The following is a 24,276-nucleotide window of genomic DNA, read 5'->3' as shown; positions in this document are numbered from 1 at the left end:
AGCAACAACTTAAGCAAACATACCGTAATCTCTTTTTGGTTAACTGAGGCTGACTAGTCGAACCTTAATATAAGTATTTGAGTCTTAATGCTTGAAATTTTCCATATGCTTTCTGCATGGTGCACCGCTTCTTTTTCACACTTCAAACAATTTCACAATATAAAGCTAACGTTCACGACTGTGATTTTAAAAGTTTCTGATTTTCTTTCCTGCCAACGTGCATGTATTGTTTTATTTCTGTGATAAAAAAAATCAATTTGCTTGTTTTCGTTTTATCTTCCTAATAATAATCGCTGAATGCAAACAATATACTTCTATAGAATGTTGACTTGAAAAACTCACAATTGAGGAAAGTTATGAACTTCGTACAAATATGAAACTGAATACGAAAAAACTAACCGTGAAAGGTATGAATTTAAATTCCAGTGTCGTAAAACGTTCAGGGTGTTCAGCTGATCTTTAGTGTGAAATAGCAAATGGGTGTTATTGAAATGTGTATATTTAAATAAATACAGCACTATTTATAGAATTAGGCTGGAATATCTATGATTGCTATACATAGAGTAAAAGGTGGTTACTTACAAAGCATGGTTCTTGTAGTCGTATGTAGGAATGGTAACTATTTTTCCAGCCAATATATCATTCAATGTGGTCTTCATCAAGGTTTCATCAAAAGCATCTGGATGATCAAAGTTGAATTGACCTTTGGCAGCCTTGGCGATTTCAGAGGGAGTTAAATCTCGGTAGAAACTGTCCTGGGCTATGCAGACAACTTGTCTCTGCTTGTTGTCGATTTCGGCCTGCCCCAATTTCTCCATAATGCGTTTGCAGACCGTGCTCTAATTGTGAGATTCATGAATAGAGAGGTAAAACATTTGGGAAAACATGCACTTACCTTGCCGCTAGCAGTTCCACCAGCTACCCCAATCAGAAATGGCGATTTTCCTTCGGGGGCGCTCATTTTTCTGTTGCCATTCAATCGAGTATCACTCATTTTTAACTATTTTTAGATCGCTAATCGATACCTTAACTCTGACCTTAGTACATTTGCTAAGAAAATTGAGCGTGAGGTTAGGTTCAATTTAGACGCAGTAGTGTTAACTGGTGTTAACCTACAATTTCAAACATAATCATTTCTTCGTCTAGTATACCGGAATAGAAGAGGACGACAGTAGCTGTGGATGGAAGAAGTAAAGCAGATTAGCAAAAATAAAGCAAAAATAAATTACCGTTAAAAGAAAATCAAAGATTTTGGATAATAAAAACTGAAAATAAAAAATATGTGCATTTTTCTGTGAAAAAAGCATGTAATTATTTCTTCTCTCCGAATCTGTCAGGTCCTGATTTTTGATGTGATCGTGATCAGTTTGTTTGTATGTGGTTTGTTTATGTCGACTGTCAGATTAGCTTTTAAAAAATCAATTAAATTTACATACGAAATTGGAGGTACAATTCGATAATTCGAATGTAGTTTTCGGTTCATGTAACGAGTGTTTAGTGTTAGTCTTCACGTGCATCACATACGAGTTCGGCCACTGATCGGTATGTTGAATAATAATTGGTATTCAGCGAATGTAGGAAAACATACACATAGTTTTAGTGATCTGATTTTAACGTAATAGAGAAAGCTTTAGCAGGTTTCCATTAATTAATATGATTTTATAACAGCAATTGTGTTGAAGATCTTTACAGGGAGTTTATCTCGTTATTCGCCATATCATTTCTATAGTTCTGATAAAGCTGATAACCTGCTATCAAAAGTGTTAAAATGTTTATTGATCTAAGCTCTTTCTAACTGCTCTGTTTTCTTAATTCTCATCCTACCTGGGCCACTAATAATTAGATTTTTTAACTGTGCACAAGTGTAGTGTAGTGTCGCGTAGACTATGGCTGCTGTAAGTTCAAACAGTATCAATACAAACAGTGGAAATTACACACCGCAATGGAAAAAGGACCTTATAGCCAGGTTGAAGACTCAAAACAGGCAGAGTGAGGTGAGTAACAGATTTAATTACTTTATAATTTTAAAGGGCTTATTGGGAGTTTAATGCGTATTTCAAGGGTGTAAAAATATGTTATACACAAAAAGTGACAGTGTTTTATTTGTTTTTGCTCGAAATTCTGTACACAGCTCTCCTGCCTTAGATTTTTTTATTGCCTACGTTTTTGCCTAAGCTAACGCCTTGTTTTCGTGTGTATGCCTGTTTTATTTGCTGACTTATTATTTATCATTGAATTGTATCAAGAAATAAATCGATAAAAGCACTAAGCAATTAATTTACCATTGTAATTCTCCYACGAGTTAAGTATTGGAATTTGAAGTACCTACATTTGAATTATAGTGTATTATTTACTCCAGATCAATGCATACCTATTACTTAGTTATTTATTAGAGCATACTTGATGGRAAAAMTTTCAAGKTTAAAGGTCGGGGCTCTTTAAAATTGTTAAATGGCTAATGTGAAAGTTTGGAACTGCTTCAACAGGAAGCAATGATGATTCAAAAAGTGTGCGAAGCAAAAAATAAATGTACAATTTTTCATTTTTTACTAATCGTTATTATAAATAAACAATATATTCATTTAAAAATTGTGTTAACTTACTTTGACTACCGTCTAAACTTTATAATATAGTTCATATTTGCCAAGTTCAGTAGGTACTTACTTATACTAATAAATAAGTTTGTTTAAAACCCTGTATTTTACTTTTAACTATTGTAGAACTACATGAAATTTTCATTAGATGTGATTACATCTAGCTAAACGTATTAGAAACTGCTGAATCTGTCCTRTTCTATTTTATTAAAAGGGAACAAACTTGTGTGCATTMAGAAAAAAAAWTCGAAGATTGCCATAGTCATGAATAGAATATCAAAACTTCTTGTAACTGGAACATTTTTCGAGCTTTTAGACTGTCGAAAAAAAATATTTCTTCCTGTTGCTTCGCTTCTTCAGGTGAGGTTTGCTCAGCGCAGCAACCTCCTCTGAAGATGCAAGCCACTCGTTTTTGCGAAACGTTAGGAAGAAATTATTTTCCACAATGGTCTAACTTTTCTTTGCCTCGGTGGTGCATAGGTGGAAGTACAAACGAAACAAATTACCACGTCGTCTTGATAAGTTATCTCCTGGTCGTACCTATTTCTGGGATGGAGTTTTGGTGGAGAAATTGTTATGCTATGACATCTTCACATGGATAGCTCAGTTAAGTGACTAATATATCAAAAAAGATCCCTAAATCCGGTTGTAAATCAATAAAAGCTGTTGCAATAAGTTGTTAATGTGGTTCCAAAGTAAGTTAGGCCAATATTTTTACTTGTAATTCGTCCAAACTTTTTATTATTAAGTAACATGTTTAATCTCAAGAAGCAATTCAAAATTTCATGGAAACTTTAAAACAGCTACTTCATGCGATAAATGGCAAATATCGAAATTAATAGATTCATCAGTAAATAAAGGCTTTGGGTGATCTATTTGATCAAACATGCAATATTTATTTTGGGATTCGAATATATTCTAATCAAACTTACTCAAAGTCATGATGTACCTATAACTTTTCCATAGGCAATTTCAGTCGAAAAAAGACATTTTAGTACTTACGTAAGGCTTAAGTAAGGATAAGATTTAATGTTAATCCATTAGTTTCTCGATTGGACGTAAATAGAAAGGTTTGTTGTAGGACGTTAATTGCCGGTGTAAAAGTTTACAAAACTACTTTCATTATCATTTTTATTACGAGCATTTACTAGCATTCACTTATTCAATTTTTATATTTGGACCATATAAGTGATCCGAAAACAATGATAATGCCTTGTCCCACCTACAATGTTCATAATTTACCAAGCGTGGGATTATGCTAGAAGCCTGTGATATTTTATCCAAATTATAATCGCTTTTTTAAGTTTACTCATATCATGCATGCATCTTCACTTTTATGTAAGTAGAAATGTATGTTAACTGATAAAATTCTAATTTCAATAAGTGAAATACATGTGTTTTTGCTATTGCAACGCCATTAAATTTTGCGAATACAATATTGCATTCCTATTAATAAATGCCTCAAGTTGCCAATATGGACATTGTAGAATGTTCGCAAAGACCCACTTTCAGAAAATTTCACTTACGCGATTACATAAGCGTTTGTTTTGGATTAAGTGCTTAATCTTTGCGATGTAGGTGTTATTTATTGAAATTGAACGAGCTTTATTATCTCTCCGAATGGATCAAGAAAATAATATAACGACTTTTAACATCATGTTATTTTTTCAATAGGTTTTCGTTTTAAAATCGAATCGTGTTAATACATGACACTGTAGAGATGTTTCTCCACTCGATAATATATATTTTTTGTATTTATTAGCTTACTGATTATTTAGTTTTATTCGACACTTTTTAGTTGTTGTATTTGCTCCTCCATAATCTTCAACATCTTTATTGTTTTCAAGTAACAAACGCAATACCTACTTTAGAAAAGAAAAAGGTGTTTTCTGTTTTTCAAAAAGTTTGAAGATGGGCACAGGTTGAACAAATTTGTAGATTGAGTTATTTTGTTTAAGTATCACATAATTTTTTTAAATCGAACTTTCTGGATCTAAGTAACAATGTTAAGTAAGAAATGATGGATAATTTTAAACCAATAGCAATATCCTAGTCTGTAAAGATTATTTGAAAATGTTGCTTACTTAATAAGTTTTACACAGTTCTTAACTATTTTTAAGCATAGAGCGCACTCATATAATTATTAGTACATTTGAAATTGCCAGTTCAGTTCTAAATACTGGTACACTCTGTATAAAATAATTGAATCTGCTTGCACAAAGGAAGAAATGAAATATTTGTAACCTTCGGCTATTGTCCCAATTTGACGAATTAACAGTAAGATTTTAAAAAGGTTTTAGCGATGGTTGTTATTTATAAAAAAGCAAATAAGAAAATGCAAATCGACATTTGTAAAATCGATTTAAGGCAGCTGATTTTGCCGATGAAAACAGGTTTGCATACCATACAAATATGTTATTAATTTAATATTAATTACCAATTGCAATCCCTGCTGCCGACTTTCTTCTTATACTCTCTGACCATGAAGCCGCAGTTGAAAATACGAATATTAATTGAAGACCAAGGAAAATAATCTCGCTTTAGTTATGCCAAGATTACTATTAGCAGAAAAATCACCTGGAGAATGATGCAAAAATGTATTACAAATAACAGTAATAAAAATGGTTTGAAATGGTTAGCTACTGGTAAGTAGGTATGTGGTAAAACAAGGGTGTAACAACTAGTTTATTCAATGTATGTATTATAAGAGATGCAAACAGCTTTTAATAAGATGTAAAATAAATTCAATGTGAAATGGAATCAAAGATTTTTCTTTGTGTAGGTACTTCAAATTGTCAGTGTTGAAGATACTGGACGAAAATCATTTTAAAACTTGCTCCTCGACTTGCAGCGAAAATACTCTTACTACTAACTTAGTTTGTATGCAGACTGATAAGTTTAATTCTACAGTATCATTTCCTTTTTTTGTCTGGTACTATTAATAAATAATGCAGGTAATTGAACGTTAATAAATTTGGTTCCTTGACATCCAAAAACCAGTTTTGTTTATTCCAGTTAATTTATTTACTAAAAGGAATTCAGCAAGGTTTGATGATGCGTTCATCAACCTGATAATCAACGCGACAACAACTGCTGATGCACTAGCCAATGATGCCAAGATTAGTGCTTTTACACAATAAAAAACTGCACAAGTTTTGAAAAAAGTAATAGTTTATAAACCTAACAATCTTTAAGGCAATTTCAACTCATTGCGATAACTGATCCTTAACAATAAGCTATTTAATGTAAACCGGAAGTGATACAATTGATTCATTATAGTTTATAATTCAACTCGTTAAACATAAAACAGATTTTTGTTCATACTGAACTGATAGATGAATTTAGGGCGCTTTAAAGCAACTACCTCTGATGATGCCAACATCTAATACTGAAGAAATGTCAGGAAGGAATTGAATTAATACAACTGGGATCATAGCGATTGTATACATATATTTTTATGTTTAATAAGTTTTTCTGGTGAAGAATTACTTTGGAAGTACCAATCCTATATTTGTATTCCTATATAAAAGACAGTATATGCTTGGATGGTACAACATACAACGTTCAAATATTGAACAGTACTTACTCAGAAAACGCTTGATCGTTATGGTTTAGGAAAATGAAAAGAAAATTGTAAGAATGGGCTCGAAAGTTTGTTAATTTCTAGCAAGTATACTTTTCTGCCATGTAGCAAGGTGGCCTGATATAAAACCTTAATGTGAGAATAGCTATAAACTGGAATGTAATAGGCAAGTATGTTTTTGTTACTAATCCAGCCAAACGACGTCGTTAGATAAAAATTGGTTTCCCATAAAACATAAGTACCGCTATCACTAAAACACAGTAGAATAAACTCGACAACATTGGCTAGCGTTTGCGGTCATCCGAAGCAGAACCCAGTTCAGTTTTCCGGAGAACCAGCCAACCAAACTGGTACCCGAACCACTGGAGGTACGCGGTAACCGAGTCGTACACTTGATCACATTTTTCGTTGTCTCTCCGCGTTTGGACAGTCTCTAGTCGGTTTGTGAACTGTTTTTTTTGTCCAAAAAACGGCATGTGAGGGTGTTTGCGGGTGAAGTTTGGATACATGATACCTGCCTATTTTTATTTGGATTATTGATTTTTGGAGACTATACCGAAATGGTTCAGGTAGGATTTTTTGAATTTCCGTTTGATCATCAAGCAATACTTTAGTTCGGTGCTGATTAGTGGCAATGGTAAAAAAAATTGATTAAAAAGTTTTCTGATTTTTATATTTTTTATTCGACATGTTTTCAGGCGATTTAATATAGAAATTTAGCAATGTTTGTTGTTTAATAACAGATCTGATTAATTGCTCATTACTCGAGTATCATGCAACTAAAAAAACTCGCAAAAATTGAATTAACACTGTTCAAATTCCAACTTTTTCCTATCAGCTATGAATCATTGATGATTTCGAAAGTCATGTAATATTTCCCCCTAAGGCAACATAAGCTGATGGATTTTTCGTGTATCGATTTTCCACCCAATGAAGCAAATCTTTTATCAGAGCAACGACATTTTGGTCTAAAATGTCGTTGCTCAGATAAAAGTTATTGGAATAACCTAGAATATAACCAAGCTAAATAAATATGGTACATTTATCAATTATCACAGGAAGCTTCCATTCAATTGCATGCATAATGATACTGGAAGTGCTGGTTCTGTGAGTAGGAAATGGTAATTCGAACAACTTTTATTACTCATTAGGTACTTATTTTTACAATTTTTTCTCTTCAACTGTTTTTAATCTTAGCTGTTTTAATTATTTTATACGAGCACTGTTTGGAAACTTACTCTCATTTCTGCTGAGGCATTATTTCAGCCATTGTTAAAAATTGTTTTTAATAATTTCAACCGCGACTTGCATTTAACAACTGTTAAGTAGTAAAAAAATATTTTGAATTTAATTTTCAATGGTCCAATTTCCAATCTTAAATGAATATGTTAAAGTACTTATTCTATTTCTAGATAATTCAATCATTTAATTTGTCTTTCTTTTTTTATTTCATTTAGTCATATTTTCTTCTAGTCTTTCACAATATTATTTATTTGTTATGTTTATATATAAATAAAACTTTTCTTTTTCTTTATGTTAAGTTCAATATCCAAAAATGCTGATACAGGATGATTCTGGAGGTAATAGACAAGTTTTACAGATACTTATGTGTAGGCAATTAAAGTCAAATTTTTAGTAGTTTCAAAGATATTTTGATTTATTGTAATTAAGAAACTAACAAAAAAGTCTAGAAGGATGCGGTGATCTCGGTGGAAAAGAGAAAAATGAGGCGCAAGATAATACGCGGTCAAATTTCCAAAGGAACTTGGTCTAATAATTCTTTCAAACGATTTAAATAAAATCATAAACCGACGTTGAAAATTTTGTTTTTTGGGATTTTCTGTCGATCTTTGATGATTTTTGTGACAATTGTTAATTCGATCTCGAATTTAGTGAGCTTAGTCTTTATATAAAATGCATTGATGCAATCTTCTGTTTTCAGTGGAATTTCTTCCTAGGATATTTTGAAACCCCAGAAGTTGTGTAAATTCCGAAATCTCACTGATCATTCGCCATGAGAAATATTTGTTCGGAAAGCTTTGGAATTGCCTAATTATAAATCGATTAAAATACATTATTTTTAATACCACGAAAATTATTCTTCAGGTATTTAACCTGAATGCTTCATATTTATTTCTCATTATTTACTTTCACCTCAATTTTAAACAACGACAAGATTACAGCCAGGAAAGTAAACCGTCGTTGCAGAAACCATAAAAATGAAAATTGAAGAATGGACATGACGGTTCGGTTGTTTCGTTGAATACATTTGTCATCAATAAGATGCGTATTTGAATGTAAATATTTTGAATTTCACCTTTACTTTTACTACAACATGAATTTCAAATTAAAAAATGTCTTTAAACGACCAATTGTATTTTACAATTGCGTGTAACTATTTATTGTTATTACCCGCCGTCATGTTCATTTTTCTATAGCATCGACCTCATATTGAGTTCAGGAAACGTTCAAATGTAAAAGTGGCTTTATCACGTAATAATAGCATATCATTATGCACTTTGAATAATAATTACCCATTTGTTTGCAGTCCTTGAAAGGTCGACTGTCGCCGGTTCATAAATTGTAAAAATCGGTATATAAGTCGGCGAAGTAACTAAAGCAATAAATAATTACATTGTTATTAGTTGCGCTAAATGGAACTGGGTAAAAGCTTAATTACATCTTCAATCAGCATCATATTGTCGAGGGATATGGATTTTTTGCATCATAAAGATTTTACAGCTATTTCCAGAGCTGTTTTGTCACTGTTTCTAAAGATGTAAAACCCGAAAGTTTCAGAAAAGCCGTGGAGAAATGTTTACCAAGTTTGATCGATTCCAACCCGAATTTCTCTTAGTTGTTTGCAATTGAGCAAAGCGAAATTTTAACTTTTCTACTGATTTGCACACCTACAGTGAATTTAATGCTATTAATTAACAAATTAAAAATCCAATAAAATGCCGCAATTTTAACGCATAGATTAAATATCGGCAAACCAATTTGGACAATTTTTTTATCCAATCATGATATCCATCCAATATTCTTGGACAGCATTTCAGTTATAAGCTATGTAACAAACACATTGTGCAGGATGCTTAAACAATGTCTAGTTTTCTTGGTCAAAGTTAAAATCCTGCTGCTGGCGATATATTATAATATCAGGAAAATACAGTGCGGTCGTTCAGCTTTGTTCAATTCTCTAAGGAATTGCGCTTCCCATTACTCGTGTTTAATCGTGCCAACTCAATACCTTTCCAAAAAAAAACTAATTAAAATCACTATTTTTTGAAGCTTGGTGCTTTGACACCAAGCTGTTCTGTTACATTTCTTAGTTTCTTCCAAGGATGAATTACATTTGCGAAATACTAACACGAAATATCTATTATGAGTGAAATCACTTTAAGCAGCGGTTCGTCAATTAGACATTTCTAACTGTTTCAAAAAGAATTAATCTATGTCTAAACAAGGGCACGCTATATAAAAATATGATTTCATTCTTAACGTTCTAAAGTCTGATGCTTCACTGGTTTTGGTACGGTCATAAAGCACATCTGACACCGGTTGTACCGTATTGTAGCTATGTCGATGAGTTAATTATTTCCGTTTGTTTTTACATTAAATTTACATTAAGTCAGACCAGATAGTTGACTTGAGAGAGATCATTTTGTTGCAGGAACGCCTTTGGACCGAACATCACCCGCCTCATCATCACTCTGCAAGGACAGATTTGGTTTGTTCAATGTCGCCGGAAAATGGCTTTGGCAAAGATCTGGATTCGGCAGGATCCTCGGACTCGGAGGATCTTCACTATGGTCCCGGCATAGTGAATCGCTTGCGAAATAAATACCTGAGTCTGGCTCTAAGGGAAAGCAACGCTAGACCCACTATTTTGAGGAAAGCCACCAGTTTGGAGAATCTTCTTGATGATGATGGCGACCGCGAAAGTGAAAAAGAGGAGTTGTTTACCCGTCGGAGTGGTGGCAATGAAGGAAGTAAGTGAAGCTCAATAGATAAATGCCTGGTTAATATTGTTCAAGTATTGATACTGATCTCCCATGTATGTTTTTTTATTCGATGGAAATGAAGGAGAATGTCTGATATGAGCACATTATCTGAACACTGATAATTCTTTCATCTGATGTGAAACTTAGTTTTTTGTTAGTCGAATTCCTGTTTAACATGAAAAAAGAAACTCAAGTGCCTCGAATTCCACATCATTTCATCGCAAGTGGCGAATGGAAATAGCAGAAAATACTGGCCCAATTGCAGTTTAAAATTTTTACCGAAGAGATCCGCTCTCATCTGAATTCAAACACCCTGTATACGCATACCGGCGAACCTCTTGGGCTATTGAGCCAAAAAGCACGCATGTAAAATTTCGATTTTTGACCGAAAATTTCACATGTTCGATACCGGTTTAACATTTTGTAAAAAACAATCAAATACTCTAAAATGCATTAAAGTTTTTTCATTTTCAACGCAAGCAAGCGAAGGATTCAACAAGATTCCGAATAAATACGTTAGACAATTCTGATTGGAACCGAAAACACTGGCCTATTTTGCGCGGTTTAGATCTTTAACCGACGGTATTCACTCTATTCTAAACCCAAACACCCTGTATATGCGTCGTTGAGACCTTTTTAATTCTTATACTATACATTGTATACAATAGAATATAAATATTTCAGTTGTTACCAGTTTAATATTTTTTCGAAAAAAACCCCATTCAAATTTTCATAGCAGGAAAGCGATAGTCCCAAATATACACTTTAGACCTAAATAAACGGAAATGTTGGCCTGTTGGCAGTTTCGATCCTTAATCGACCATATCCATTCTATTCTGAGCTCAAACACTCTATATAAGTTGCATATTGATAATTTTTCTCGGTCGAATACAATCCATTGAGCTGAAAAAGCACACAAGAAAAAGTTCCATTTTTGGCCAAAAAGTTTACGAATTACCTACCGGTTAAGCATGGTTTTCTAAAAAAATGAGATGTCTGGAATTTTACATATTTTCTTCTTGGCAAGATCATGAGGAGTAACGAGGTATAGGCCATAAGTATCTGATCCGAAAAAAAATAGATATTTTTTCAATTTAATAATTAGCAAATATTAGAATTTTTTTTTAGCAGTTCCGATTTTCGCTCAATTCTGAAGGCAACCACCCTGTATATGTCTACTGACTAGCTTATTATGACGAAACCTAGTCATTGAGCCAAAAAAGACGCGCTCAAAAGTTGGTCTGTTTTTTCCACAAAACTTAAATCGAAAATGCCTCAAATTCTGTACAATTTTTCCTTATAGAAGCGTAGAAAGAATCGGGATCATTGAAATACACTTTAGAACTCTGTGAACCGAAATGCCCCAAAACTCATTTTGAGAATACTTGGATTTTCCTGAACTCAAACTCACTGAAAACTGTCTCAAGTTGACCACAATTGTACTTTGTTTCATAAATATTATTAATCCCTGTTTGAAAATGGTTTCTTCTTTCTTATTCTCATTGATTCTTCTTCAGACTGTCGTAGTGCTAATCCGTCGCTTTTTATGCGGCCTGGACGTGGGCTAAACAAGCTCAATTGGAAATATGTTTCATTTTATTAAATGTTGCTTATTTATTAGTTCATATTATGCTAGTACCTATACAAAATATACGCAAGACATAAACTGGAACAAAGAAACGTATTAAAAACAAGAAGACTAGGAAATACATTTGGTCAACTGCTTTTTATGTAGATGTTTCTTATTTATTATTCTAGATACTCTACTTGATGTTGTTTGTGGTTTTTCTAAATGATTATTCAATTGATTTCGTTTTTTTTTTATTTTCAAAGTTGCTCAAATTCTTACCTTTTCAAAACGTCTCCCGCTGTTTTGTTTTTATCAAGTTTTTCTACACGTCCTGGCTTCTTGCGGTTTGGTCTTATGTCCACGTGAATTGTACAGAAAATGGATAAAATGTTTCGAGAACAATTTTTTTATTGGTAGGTATTAGCTCTTTCCTTCACAACTACTTACCAACTGTAGACCGCTTAAGCCCTTGTTTTCATGTTCTAAGTTATAAGTCTATGCATACAGGATGTTTGCAATCGATGGTAAAAATATAATTTTGTATTAAAAAGATAAACAATATTATCATAAAATAATCGACTGTTCTAAGAAAATATATGTTACGTACTTTATCTATAAATATTAAGTACCTAGTTTTATCTTAATTAATTAATAAAAATAAAATTAATATTCTAACTAAAAGTGAATTGAAAGCTTATGAATTATCATTGATAAGAACTAAAAAAAGAAAATATGAGTTGTCGCTCGCAAGTTTCGCTGTGCTCGCTTGGTATTTTTATTTGGGATAAAAATTGATCTTTGTTTTCAATCTGTACTCTATACACCGGCTCAGCTGAATAGGAGGAAGAAAGATAAGCAAACAAAATTTTCGGTAAATCGACAAAAATGGACTTATTCGAACATCTCCATTAGTGTGGTCTACTCCAGCGATTTGCAAACATATTTTACCTCCAAAGCTGAACATTTTGAGGCAAAACATTGTGTTGTTAATGTTTTTTTCCTGAAAATGTGCAATCTTTACAGGCAATCGATACAGATCAGCCACTCGTCGCCAAGAAATGAAACGAGCTCGTTCAGTTGAAGTCATATCGCGAACTAATCATTACGATGAAGAACTGTCTATGACATCAGTTACAACGAAGATCAACAACAGACAGTCACTTCATGAAGATATGCTCAATGTAAAAAATGAAGAAATGGCTGTTTTAATAGAAGATGCCAGGTAAAAATTGAGTCGCGCAATTTCGGGTCTAAAAGAAATATTTTGTGAATACTTTAACAAAACTTAAACATTAAATACTGAATTAATTTGTATTCACTTAAAGCACAGAGTAATTTTTATTCCTGCTTAATATATCGTGGATTTAAATTAAATCGGTCACCAAAACAAGAGCGTTTTTTAAATATTTCCAGAAAAAAATTACTTGCGTGTAAGTTTAGGTGTTACGAAATTAAACTTTGTTTACAGGCCATACAAAAAATCAGTAGCAATTGAAAACAACATCGAAGAGACCGATAAATACAGCCGAAGAATAAACAGGCCGAAACGGATTCCTCCATTACTCAACGAGCGAGAAAAGCCGCCGGTTGATGTGGTCAAACATGCCAAGATGATTTTCGAGAAACGACCGGAAACACGAACCAAGAAACCTCATCATACTGGTAAGAGGCTTTAGTTAAAATAGGGTCTTGTCTTAGAGCGAATTGCTGTTATAGAACGACTTCAGCAGGGAGTTGATGTAGAGCGCTTGCATCGAATGCTGTAACAAGTTTCTTATTATACTTTCAGGCGAAGTTGCAGCTAAAGTTAACAGTTTTAACAGCATGATCGTTAAAACTAAATTAGCTGCAAAACCTCCATGGAAATCTGTAAAACTTGTAAAGCCTCTACCAAACGGTAAAAGTCAATCAGTACATACGTGTTGATTAATCGCATTACTAACATTCGTTTATAATTTCTGTCCGATTTAATTCTAGAGTTTGTTTAATTATCACTGCTTCTAATTGATAATAGCAAAGTAACACGTTGGTCGTTGGTGCACGATCGTTCGGTGTGGATCTGTGTTGTGTCCTGCCTTCTTTGTTTAGTTTTACATTTTTTTCTCTCCACTGTCTCAAAATATGTAAAATCTATAAAGTATCAAGACCAGAAATTTTTGTTTGGATTAATCACATTGTCAAACATAAATAAGCAGCAGACTAAATTATCAGAAACCTTTATCTGAGCACAACAATATTATTACTGCATCAAATATATAGTAAATGTAGAAAATGGATGATCTTTTTATTCGAATATTGTCGCAGTTTATCGGGTTTAACGCCCCTTGAAATATGTATTTTATCTCATAGATATGTGGTTTTAATAAAGAAAATTATCAAAACCCCAAAAGGCCGCAGAAGTTAGTTTTAATCACAGAGCACTTAAGCTTGTATCTCTTAGAGTATTGCCAGTTGAATATTGCGTACCACAAATTACTTTCCAGCCAAAGCGTTTGTTTAATTTTAAAAACTCGTTACTGTTAGATTATTTTTACACCCATGGTTTAAAAAAGTACACTGAAATGGCTTAAAGTTTCAAAATTTGGATTTTATTGTGTAATCAACTGAATCTGAACTCTTGATTATTGATATTTACTACCCAACTTTACCAGAGCTTAGAAAGCAAACAATCGTCACTAACTAGGCACTGGGCATTGTAAAACAAATTCGTTTATTAACAGCTCGAAATTTACGATAAATACTCTCTTTGTAGGCGACGTGGCTGCCAAAGTAGATAGTTTCAACGATATCATAGTTAAGACAAAAGTAGCTTTGAAGTCGACGAAACCAACGATAAAATCCACAAAACCAGTACTAAATGATAGATGTAAAAGTAATACTCATCACGTTCGGCCGGTGGCCAAACCAGTAATTTTAAGCGAAGAAATGTTAAAGCCCAAAACCCTGAATCTTAGTTCTCCCAGGCAGGAGAAAAAAGGGTTTAACAGTTTGCCTAGTCCCATTCCTGATGTTTCCAGGTAATTCAACTGAATTTTTCCGTGTAGGTTTTTGCATTGCTGAAATACCTGTTGCAGAGTCGACATCAAAAGTGCTGATGGAAGTGATTCAAGAAGCTCAAATTTACTATGTGAAACACCCGATTTAATATTAACCTCAAGTCCTTTGCCAAAAATTACCTCTCCCACTTACCGCAGAAGAAGCACCGAGAATTTCATCAAGGAGGAGCGGAAACGGTCTGCTCAGAACCACCCCGAAGCCACAAACACGTGAGTTGAAGTACAAAATCAGCCCCTATTCGACAGTCACAGGAATCATAAACATTTTCAGGCATATCATCAGTCCAGTTCACAGTCCTTCAAAGCCCACTTCATTAGTTTTCAACCGGGACGAGTCGGATACATTTGGGATAAAAATGATTTCTCCTATCTCACAAAGCAACATCACCAAGAGCTCAGCCACATCAGTCTATAACTTTATGAACGCACAAGTTGATCAGAGACACTTACCTTCCACTGTAAAGCAGAATAGGAGTCCGATTTCAGAACCACCCAAAAGCGAATATAATGGTTTCGGTACCAGTAAAATTAAAATGGGCTTATCTGCATTTGAAATGGAAAAAAACCTGAAAAATTCTGCAAAATCGGGTATAGAAAATGGTGCTCAAGAACTAGTGGAGGATTCAGTGGAACATCGTAGTGAAAGCCTTGAAAATATCAGTGATTTGGAGCCTAGTCGGAGCAGAAGTGCAGACAATTCTAGAGTTCAAGGGGATGTGGTTGAGTTTGAAAAAACTGACAATCACAAAAGCAAGCACAACTTAGGCAAAAGCGTCGGCAAGACGAGCAGTATTTTCGAAAACCTTGGCAAAAGCAATAAAACTGCTCCAAGCTGGTTTGAACCATCTTACAAGCTGAACAAGACGCCGAACATCTCAAGTGGCACCGATTCATCGCAAAATTACACAGAAGAATCGGAGCAAGTGGAAACCACTGATAAGCCTAAGCAGGAAGTTGAATCACTCGATGTTGTGGGATCCGGAAATCTGCCTGACACCCGAATGAAAAAAAGTGACGAGGAAGTGAGCAAAACCAAAGTAGATCTCGTGAAATTATCCGAAACTGTTAAGAGTGTGCAAAGTGCCAGTAACAAAAACAGTGCAGTGACATCCGAAATTAGTGATAATAAACCGATCAAAATAGTGCTGCCTAAGAAACCAAAGCCCAGGAAAGAAGAAGCAACTAGTGCAGTATTTAACTTTACGACTAGAAAAGATGTGCCAGATTACATCTCTAATGATACGAGTCGGACCGCTAGCAGACCTGTAATTCCTAAGGTGAGTTTATAAACAACATTCTTTATTACGTAGCAAAAGTGTTCACTAAATTCAATCAGAGCTGATTACACTTCGTAAGATAATCGAATGGATACATGTTGGTCGGTACAAAATTCGTTTAAGCAATCAGGTATATTAAGTAATAGAGATTTGGTAACAACAATTGATAATTAACAAGACCAGTTTAATAAAGATAAAAAATCTTTACATTTTCAACTCCTAAGCGCGCATATTTGCCTAATGTTTTCGTAAATCGAACGCATTTGTCCACAATATGTTAATCGCTATTAAACTAAGAAATCTGGTCAACAGTAGGTAAACATTTAATGTGTTTCAACCGGCTTTAGGCGCGCTTTCTTGAGAAAGTAAGGAAATATTTGCAGAAGCACTTATTACTAATTTCTACTGATGGACAGATAACATTAAGGTCTAATTTAGTAGTTAAATTTAATTATTAAATCAATTGCCATCGATTGCTTTGGAATGTCGTTGAATAGAAATTGCTCTATAAAAGGCGTAGTAATTGTTCAGTAAATCCAGTGCAAGTAGAACGGCGACGTGGATAAGAAAATTATGCTACAGTTTTGCGTCCAAAGTCAAAGCCGATAATATTTAAGGTGACAATCGAACATATTGAGCAACATCTAATTAGTTGAATTAAGTAGGTAATTGGCCACTTATTGTGAAGTAAAGGAGTTTAACAATGAAATTCCCCATTGCAAAACACTTTAATGATCATATACGCAAAAATAGCGTAAAATTCCATTAAGTAATATTTCGAAGTTGAATTTCACTTTGCATTATTGACAATGTGAGAATGTTATAGTATAAAAGAGTTATTTTTTGATTATCTCTTAATACTAGGCTTTTAATTAATCATTATCGTTTAATCCAACTTCAATTATTTTGATAGCATTATTCCAGCTGGCGACCAACCTAGTTGTGTTCCAAAATTTGCACAGTAGATATGAATCAATCAAAAGTAAGCAAATCAATTTAATTTTCATCCAAATCTCTAATGTCCGCTTTCTTTGGATTTTGGGATTTCTATTACCATTTTCATCTAGTTTTGACCCATTTTAATATCAATATCAACATCTAAATAGGTAATTTCCGGCTGTCGCTCTCACCATCGTTGTCCCGCAAAAATAATAGAAACTTAATCCGTAAAATGGGCCGTAACGAAATTTGGAAATCCGAATTTAATTGTTTGTTTCCCCGATCGATCGACAACAACAATTCACTCGCTTGAAATATATTTACCTAATTATCTAATCTGATTTTATACTTGAACTGCCGACTATAAGTTTGTAGTAGTAATTGCTTTCACTTGGGTTTTTAGATTTTAATCAAGCCGAAACACAGCATTGTAAAAGTTTCGTTTCATTAATTTCGTTGCTGTGTTATCGCCTAGATTGTTTCGGAATGGAAAAATTGCCATTTATAAACCAGTTTTTTTTATTGTTTTGCCAATTTTTTTAAATCTATTGTTCCAAGAAAATTGAGCAACATTTGCAGCATCGTTATCGGAATTCGATTTACAATTTATTCTTTATCGTTTGGAAACCGATTAGAAATCGACCGGCGATTTTACCAAGCACTTGTTGGGTATTGTTGGTATTTTTATTTCCAGGCAATTAAATAATTTTCATTCATATTTTAATGGRTTTAGTATCATTAAAAGCGGCTTTTTGGAGAGGAAGTATAATTAATCTAAATTTGGACAACAACKAGATGTTCCATRCACATGATCAAAATGGTAGTGYGACAGTCTGTGGCCCAAAAAAGACGATCTGAGCTCTGAGCTAACGTATCAAGGAAAAAGTAAAAAATCTTTTTAAAAATGTATGTTTATTGTAATATCGGGAGAACGCTAAGATTGATTTTAATTAATCTTGAATTTGTTTCTATATAGGGCGCGCTGCACTCATTTTCATTAGGCAAGTGGTAAATTTTTTAGTGTTTTGGTACAAAAACTTGCAAAACTGTTTCGTTGGCAGGTGAAATCAGTTAATTGTTTGCTAAAAATATCGAGTCGAGTTTAATGCATCCAAAAAAAATTGTTGAAGTGCTTCCAGCTAACAAGTAAAAAGTTATAGCAATGTTTGTACCACAAAGGCACGCACGAATTTATGATTTGCTCAAAGCCGTTGGAAGCGAAAGCTTCATTAAAATCGATCGAAACATTCTTCCTATATTTCATGAAAATAAATTTTTTGGGGCATCTTTGACCAGCAATAGCAAAGGAGTGATACATTTTTCTTAACAAAAACAATCAGATTCGTCTTGTTTGGAGCCAGACATCATGTGCTTATGATACTTAAATATACACCTGGTATATTTCCTGAATGTGGTCATTATGCAAATTTAGACTATTGCCGATAGTTAAAACATTTCATATTTTTATTTATGTTGTACTCTCCAAACAGCCGTTAATTATAATTAAAAATCTATTAAAATATAACTGAAAATAATTCTTACTTTGATCCAAAACGTGTTGCAGTACCATTTTCATCATACGTACGTATGGAACACCCCGAATTTATTCAATCACTTTTTTGATTTTTGATTCTTTGGTTTTGGGCAAAATCGAAACTTTAATCGATTCATTGTTGTCGAGAGAGACACATTTATATTTTTGATTACAACCTACTTGTAAAAATAATTGAAATAAGTTTAATCTAAGTATATATATTTTTTAATTGTTATTTTCGAATGATTATGCAAGTAAGTACTTAAGTATTTTAGTTTTTGGCTCACAATGAACAATTAATAATAAACTATATTTCTCGTTTAGTTATAGGAATATCTTTTGATTTATAAATACTATAATTTAGAATACTTTAGGCCTGACTTAATGTTTCCAAAGAAAATATGGAGCGTTAGTTCTTGCTCTTATGCACCACATTGTTACTGACTAGCAGAAAAACAATTTTCCTATAGACGTTTTTTCGCAAAAGTAATAGCAACGTTGCACAGAAAATTACCAATCACCATCCACTAATAAAGTGACTAGTCAAAATATTAATGAAACACTTAGGTCTACTTGTACTTGAAAATTGTTTCACTAATTATGCTATTTACATCGCATGGTAAATATCGAGTGATATATTTCGTTCGACATTCCTAGCAATGACATTCTGCAATAATAAACTACTGTTCGTACACATTAGTCGTTAATACTGTAAAAAGGAACATGCTGTTTAACGGTAGTTTCTTACGGCATCTCAAGTCAATTAACTGAGTTAAAAGGTGCGACGCTATTGGGAACTGCTTGGTCAATGTTATCTGTTTCGTCCGTGTATTTTTTGCTTAGAGAACTAAGATAAACGCTGCATTTTGTGCATGCGTTGTTGAAGTTGAAGCCAATGATCGTCCATCTCCAACGCCACTAATTCCATGAATGAAACAGCAAAACTGTTGATCGTTACAACATACCTACTACTTGCAATATGGCAATTCTAAAAAGCACTATTACGGCTAGTTCAGAGAACAATAATGTTATTGTTTTATATTAGCCATTGTTTTGCTCAGGTGCCTAATGGATTTTGTTGCAGTTTTCAAAATAACTCATACCTTGAACCCATTCTACGAAAGAGCAATGTTACCAGTTTGTCACTAAGAATTATTCATTTTCTAGTTAACTTGAAAGTACGTAAGTTGCTTGAAATTATGGGTTTATGAACTTTCCTGTATATTGTTTTGTATTGTGAAGCAATAAAACAATAATGATAAGTTCAACTAAATTCATGTTATTACAAGACGAAGATCTACATTAAGAAAAATAAATGCCAACATTCATACTTGTTCTTCTAATGATACGCAATTAATTTGCTGAGTAGATCATAAACAGTAATTGTAAGCACTCAAGTGCAAAACAAACATTTTTGTATCTTAATTGATAACATGGTGGTCCATAGATTTATTTTAACAGTTGAATAACACAACTACTTGCGCGAGTTCATCAATTTGTTTCCGATTCTTTAGTGTAACATGGTATGTAAGTAGCTATTGCAAAGTTCGTTAGTGGCTCTTAACACGATTTTCTTTAGACACTGTTCGAAAGTTGCTCTCGAAAGTCGTTTTTATGTCATCAAGTATTTGTTTAGTTATTGACCTCGATGTCTACTAATGTGTATTGTTTGTTTGTTTTTTCAAAAATTTTGAAACATTGTTTTTTTGCAGCCGGATGAACCAGGTATTAAGCTTTTGCCCGATGCTCTTCTCACCGGCTTCCAGGACGTTTGGGAGGAAGATGAATTGATTCGTTCTTTGGAAGCGCGTCCTCCCAGTCCTTGCGACGTGACCTTCATCAACGATAACATCCTGATTGATGGAAAATCTAGTCTTATTCAAATCACCTCGAAAAGAACAAAGGTAAGTGGCTAAATGCTTATGACGAGATATATTCATACATATATCAATCCAGCGCAAGAAAGTAGATCATTCGTTTATACTGGGTTACAACAAATGAAGAATCGCACACAGAGATATGTGTGCAATTTAACTAAGAAGTAGACTTTTTGCAATACATGGAAAAATGATTGCATTCGTTTTTGGCCTGGATTCATCGTGTATATATTTTACGCACGATGGCATTTGGAATGTTTGCCGGTTACGTTTACACGATGGACATATTAAGGAGAAGCGCCTTTTGCTTGAATTTAGACAAGAAAATTTTTTACACAAACGTAAATAATTTTCTCGACGTGGAGCGTGATTGAAAGTAGAGTTTTTTAATTAATTCTGAAAAGGAAAAGTATGTTATTGCACGGTTTTACATGCAGTAAACGTGGGAAGACATTAAGTCATTGCGTGACCAAGTTTACTTATTAACCCTACTGTAGAAAACTTCACTCCTATTCAAGTTTCTTTGTTAAACCTGTTTAAACTGGGGTTCGATTTTAAAGGGTGTGTACCCTTTGTATCTTGACCCCTACAAACTAGTTGGAAGTATTAAAGAGGTGAAAAAATTGAAATGGCGCACTTACAGAGTGTTGAAAATACATATTTTTTGATTTATTAAACTTCCATTTTTTATCATTTTCTGGTCCTGAAAATAGCAAAATGTTAATTTTTGCGGTTTGCTGCAAAAATAATTGGTAAATTGCAGCAAACTTTTTACAAGGTCCGTTTACCAAAAGTGTTATGGCGCATTCAGACCTAACGAGCCAAACCTGATCTGCGGCAAATTCCTACAGACGATCCATGTTCTGTCCGTGTTATGAAGAAACATCAAAGGAATTTCGCCGCGGCTCAGGTTCGGCTCGTCAGGTCGGTACGCACCCTTACATTTTGAATTTGCTTCAGACCGTTTTACCATTTTGGAGACGAGAAAAACAGCTGAAAACGTGTGTTTTTGTTCGGCTTTTGTACTAATTATTTATTATTTCCGTATATTGAATAATCTTAAATATGTTTTATAATGTCCCCTGAATTGAGAGATTAATTGATCCTTTTCTGAAAACATTTAAATTGTTAACAATCTTATTTGTAGGAGGAAAAATGAGAAATGCTATAAAGAATGCAAACGTACCATTTTTGCATCCCAAGTTTTACGTAAAAGGACAATCACAATTTTTTAAACGTCGATTTTTTCTACCGTTCAACCAAACAAGCTAATTAATTTCGATCAGCCGGTGAATCAGATTAATTAATATATTTTTTGGGAACTGATTAATAGGATTTTACAGCTTTTGAATGTGGAATTGTGTATTTTGTTAGACATTCGTTCGATCATAATCTGTATCATTCGAGCTATCTATGCTATCGATATCTGCTATGGATTATATTATGAAGAAGGGAAGTAGGCAGAAATAGGACTTTTTTTTAAGGAAAAATTTTGATTAATTTAATATTTCTTACGTATTTTGCAATGTTAACATCGTCAAATGCTGCATTTCTTTTTCACTCTCAACAGTGCATGTTGTCACAGTGTTTAGTTGCAAATTTAAGTAAAAATATAAATTTTAAAGCGAATTTGAGAGCTTCAAACTATGCTATCTGAGTCCATGAAAAAAAATTATCACTTCATGTTCTTGATTGTCTTAATAAAATTAATCTAGATTCAGTAATTCTTCTGTATATTAACTTTTTCAACATGCAGGCTGTCATACAGTCAAAGACTCCACTCTGTATATGTGCACCTAATTACATCTATTCTTAACAGCATTATCTTAAATAATGCAATAGAAATTGGAGATAATTAATTTAATGTTATATACAGATGATTAATTTATCTGCCAGTAGACTATAATAAGGTAGGCTTCCTGTAAAGAACAGCAGTCAGTGTTTATTAGCCTATAATAACCAGTTTTTGTATGTCATTGACAATTTTGCATAGCAATTAATAACGCCAAGCTATAAAAGAGTAGTTTCTATACAAAAGTATGGGTATTACAAACTGCTAAATCTTATTCTAAGTATTTTAAACATACTTAAACATTGAAAGACAACATAAAAAGAGCAAAATTGCAAGCATCTTGAATATACATTCCTACTACCAGTTCCTGTATTTAAAAATGAAATATTTCAATGGAAGTGTTTGTTTTAAATTGCACTTAAGGTCACTGGACTATGGCGTTCATGCAGGTAGCTTTGCCTTGACATTACCTTGAATACCTGCTAAAACGAGGATGGGAAACTAAAAAAAAATGCGTGGTTAATTTGTTGTCGTTGCAATTAATGGATCGTTTAAACCGCAATTCGAGTTTTGAAATTTAAAATGGTTTCTCGCTTGCGGTAGACAATTTCATCTTAAATAATGGTATGCAAATCAGTTCGTTAACACGCCAGCTTTCTGCCATCAAATCGGCTTTAATAGCTTTCATTTTCGAAACCTGTTGTTGCGCTGATACCGCGACCCTTTGTTTTCAACATTTCAGTGTTGCATGTTTTTGCTGGAAGGAATGTTATATACTTTTTTAAATTGCACTCGTTCTGTAATAAGATTGCATGCTGCATTTTGTGGGAACAATTAAATACAGTGAAATTTATTTAAGGATAGTATTAGCTTGGGTTTTTTGGCACTGTTGGGTGGAGAATTAACAGTTTTAAATTTAACAAATACAACAGGAGCTCAATTGATACTAACATTAAGGAGAACAGCAAAAACGATTCATAAAATGTAACATACATGCGATGGTCACATACCCAAAATTAGCCAATAATATCTTGTATTATTTTGCAAGTATTAAATTTATGTTATATATCCAGAAACAGCTCGTTTCCAATTTTCTTCATTATTTATTTTTAAACTTCGTTGCAAATAAAGACGTTTTTATAAGTTAAGGGCTGGATTAAATAACCATGAAGTGATTCTTTAAAAGGAGTGGACCAAAAATAAAGAAGCTCTTATTGAGTCATTGAGTGTATAATATTGGTTGATAATTTAAAAATCCGTTCAAATTCCCAAGTTTCTAGCGGTTCAACTTGCAAAATTTACATCGATGAAAATAGCCACAAGTGTAGCAACAATCGATTTTGAAAGAAATGTTGGCTGGAAATGATTCTCTGCCATATATGTAATGTGGAAATGCCTGGAGACTTTAAAATTTGGAAAAACTTTTACTTTCACTTCCTTTCGCTACACAGGTAATTCCAACTATGGAAGAGAGTTTAATGGGGTTTTTTCTTCACATGTTTCATTTAATTTAAACACTTACAGCCACTTTTTTCGTATAAAACTGTTTTCATTAAATGTCGGGTAAAACAACAAAATATTATTATTTATTAAACTTATACGTGGATAACTAAACAGGATTAGTCGATAAGTAGGTGTATTATTCACGTAATTCACGTAATTCGGTTCATCCAAAGTGCGAAAATACGGAGCAAAAAATTGAAATTTATCAATATATTTGAAACGTGTGGAGATATTAAAATTAAATTTCTTACACATTGGCAGATAACTGGCGCCTTTTTTATGTATAAATAATAGTTTCAGCTTTACCAGTGGCGTTCATACGAGCACGTATCCAAATATTTATAAAGGAAAAGTTCGTTCGCCACGTTTTGTCTGAGCATCAAATAATTGTGTGATATTTTCATATTTCCTATGTTCAATGCCTCGTTTGCGCTTAAAAAAATACCTTAATTCGTGTGTTTTATTGATTCTTCAAAACTGCTTTAAAAACATATATTTGTTGTATGTACATAATATGTAAAATAATTGTATATATATAAACTATATA

At 33.2% G+C, this 24,276-nt stretch overlaps 2 protein-coding genes across 5 annotated transcripts in view; one reads left to right on the top strand and one right to left on the bottom strand.

The window, feature by feature from the left end:
• Window positions 1–22: 22 nt before the first annotated feature.
• LOC125504084 (uridine-cytidine kinase-like) lies at window positions 23–1,129 on the bottom strand. The gene is made up of 2 exons (XM_048665440.1): window positions 896–1,129; window positions 23–839 (listed from the first exon to the last, which is right to left on the bottom strand). The coding sequence occupies exons 1-2, from the start codon at window positions 992–994 to the stop codon at window positions 579–581; spliced, it is 360 nt and encodes a 119-aa protein (XP_048521397.1). The 5' UTR covers window positions 995–1,129; the 3' UTR covers window positions 23–578.
• Window positions 1,130–1,365: 236 nt separating this feature from the next.
• Window positions 1,366–24,276, top strand: part of LOC125504082 — a 31,627-nt gene continuing 8,716 nt past the window's right edge. Inside the window, exons 1-9 of one of the 4 annotated variants that reach the window (XM_048665435.1) lie at window positions 1,366–1,994; window positions 9,851–10,169; window positions 12,775–12,973; window positions 13,220–13,413; window positions 13,541–13,648; window positions 14,504–14,768; window positions 14,826–15,017; window positions 15,079–16,084; window positions 20,270–20,461. In XM_048665435.1, the coding sequence (XP_048521392.1) occupies window positions 1,887–1,994; window positions 9,851–10,169; window positions 12,775–12,973; window positions 13,220–13,413; window positions 13,541–13,648; window positions 14,504–14,768; window positions 14,826–15,017; window positions 15,079–16,084; window positions 20,270–20,461 (2,583 nt within the window). In that variant the 5' untranslated portion in view covers window positions 1,366–1,886. Of the gene's footprint in view, window positions 1,995–6,461; window positions 6,747–9,850; window positions 10,170–12,774; window positions 12,974–13,219; window positions 13,414–13,540; window positions 13,649–14,503; window positions 14,769–14,825; window positions 15,018–15,078; window positions 16,085–20,269; window positions 20,462–24,276 lie in introns of those variants that run through there. The other 3 variants (XM_048665438.1, XM_048665436.1, XM_048665437.1) reach the window with 3 other exon arrangements.

Source organism: Dendroctonus ponderosae, unplaced genomic scaffold, assembly GCF_020466585.1.
Source record: "Dendroctonus ponderosae isolate FM_Combo_2020 unplaced genomic scaffold, Dpon_F_20191213v2 Dpon_F_20191213_37, whole genome shotgun sequence".
Lineage (NCBI taxonomy): Eukaryota > Metazoa > Arthropoda > Insecta > Coleoptera > Curculionidae > Dendroctonus > Dendroctonus ponderosae.
This window is presented reverse-complemented; position numbering and strand designations above follow the sequence as displayed.